The 653-nt window shown below is 48.7% G+C and overlaps 1 protein-coding gene across 1 annotated transcript in view; it reads right to left on the reverse strand.

The window, feature by feature from the left end:
* LOC118339849 (cystathionine beta-synthase-like) overlaps positions 1-653 on the reverse strand; it is a gene marked incomplete at its 5' end in the record, with an annotated part of 6,693 nt that overhangs the window by 5,477 nt on the left and 563 nt on the right. Inside the window, 3 exon segments of the mRNA XM_035677629.1 lie at positions 42-121; positions 247-381; positions 523-629. Coding sequence (XP_035533522.1) covers positions 42-121; positions 247-381; positions 523-629 — 322 coding nt within the window.

The raw sequence follows: 653 nt of genomic DNA on the forward strand, positions 1-653 counted from the left end.
AGAGAGAGAGAGAGAAGTGCTGGCAGTATGACAGATCTCACCTTCTCCATGCTCATTTTCTCAGGCATGACAATAATGCAGCGGTAGCCTTTCACAGCGGCAGCCAGGGCCAAACCAATACCTACAAAACAGGAAGAACACAAGTTTTACAACACCGCCACTTTCAGATAATTAGCATACCTTTAAATGCTTTCCACCCCACAGCAACACGTACATCCACAAGCACAAACACTTGCAGTTACTTACCAGTATTTCCAGAGGTGGGCTCTATGATAGTGTCTCCAGGCTTGAGGACCCCAGCTCTCTCGGCGTCCTCCACCATCCGCAGGCTGATCCGGTCCTTGACGCTGCCGCCAGCGTTGAAGAACTCGCACTTGGCCACTACAAACACACAACAGGAAGGTTTGTTTCATTAATAATCTGTTGTCAAAATGAAAAACACACCGCCACTATGAGTCATGAGTCACAAATAACTGTCTGTCTGATCTGAGAATGTGTCTCGAGTGCGGGGGGGAGACTCACGTATTTCACATTTGAGTCCAAACACTTTGGGGATCTTGTTGATGCGCACCAAGGGAGTGTCACCGATCCTGTGCAGGATGTTTGGAAGAATGGTTGGAGAGATGGTTCTGGGAGGAGAGAGCGGGAGAAAG

This window comes from Morone saxatilis, unplaced genomic scaffold (assembly GCF_004916995.1).
Source record: "Morone saxatilis isolate NCDOM2014 unplaced genomic scaffold, NCSU_SB_2.0 Contig6, whole genome shotgun sequence".
Taxonomy (NCBI): domain Eukaryota; kingdom Metazoa; phylum Chordata; class Actinopteri; family Moronidae; genus Morone; species Morone saxatilis.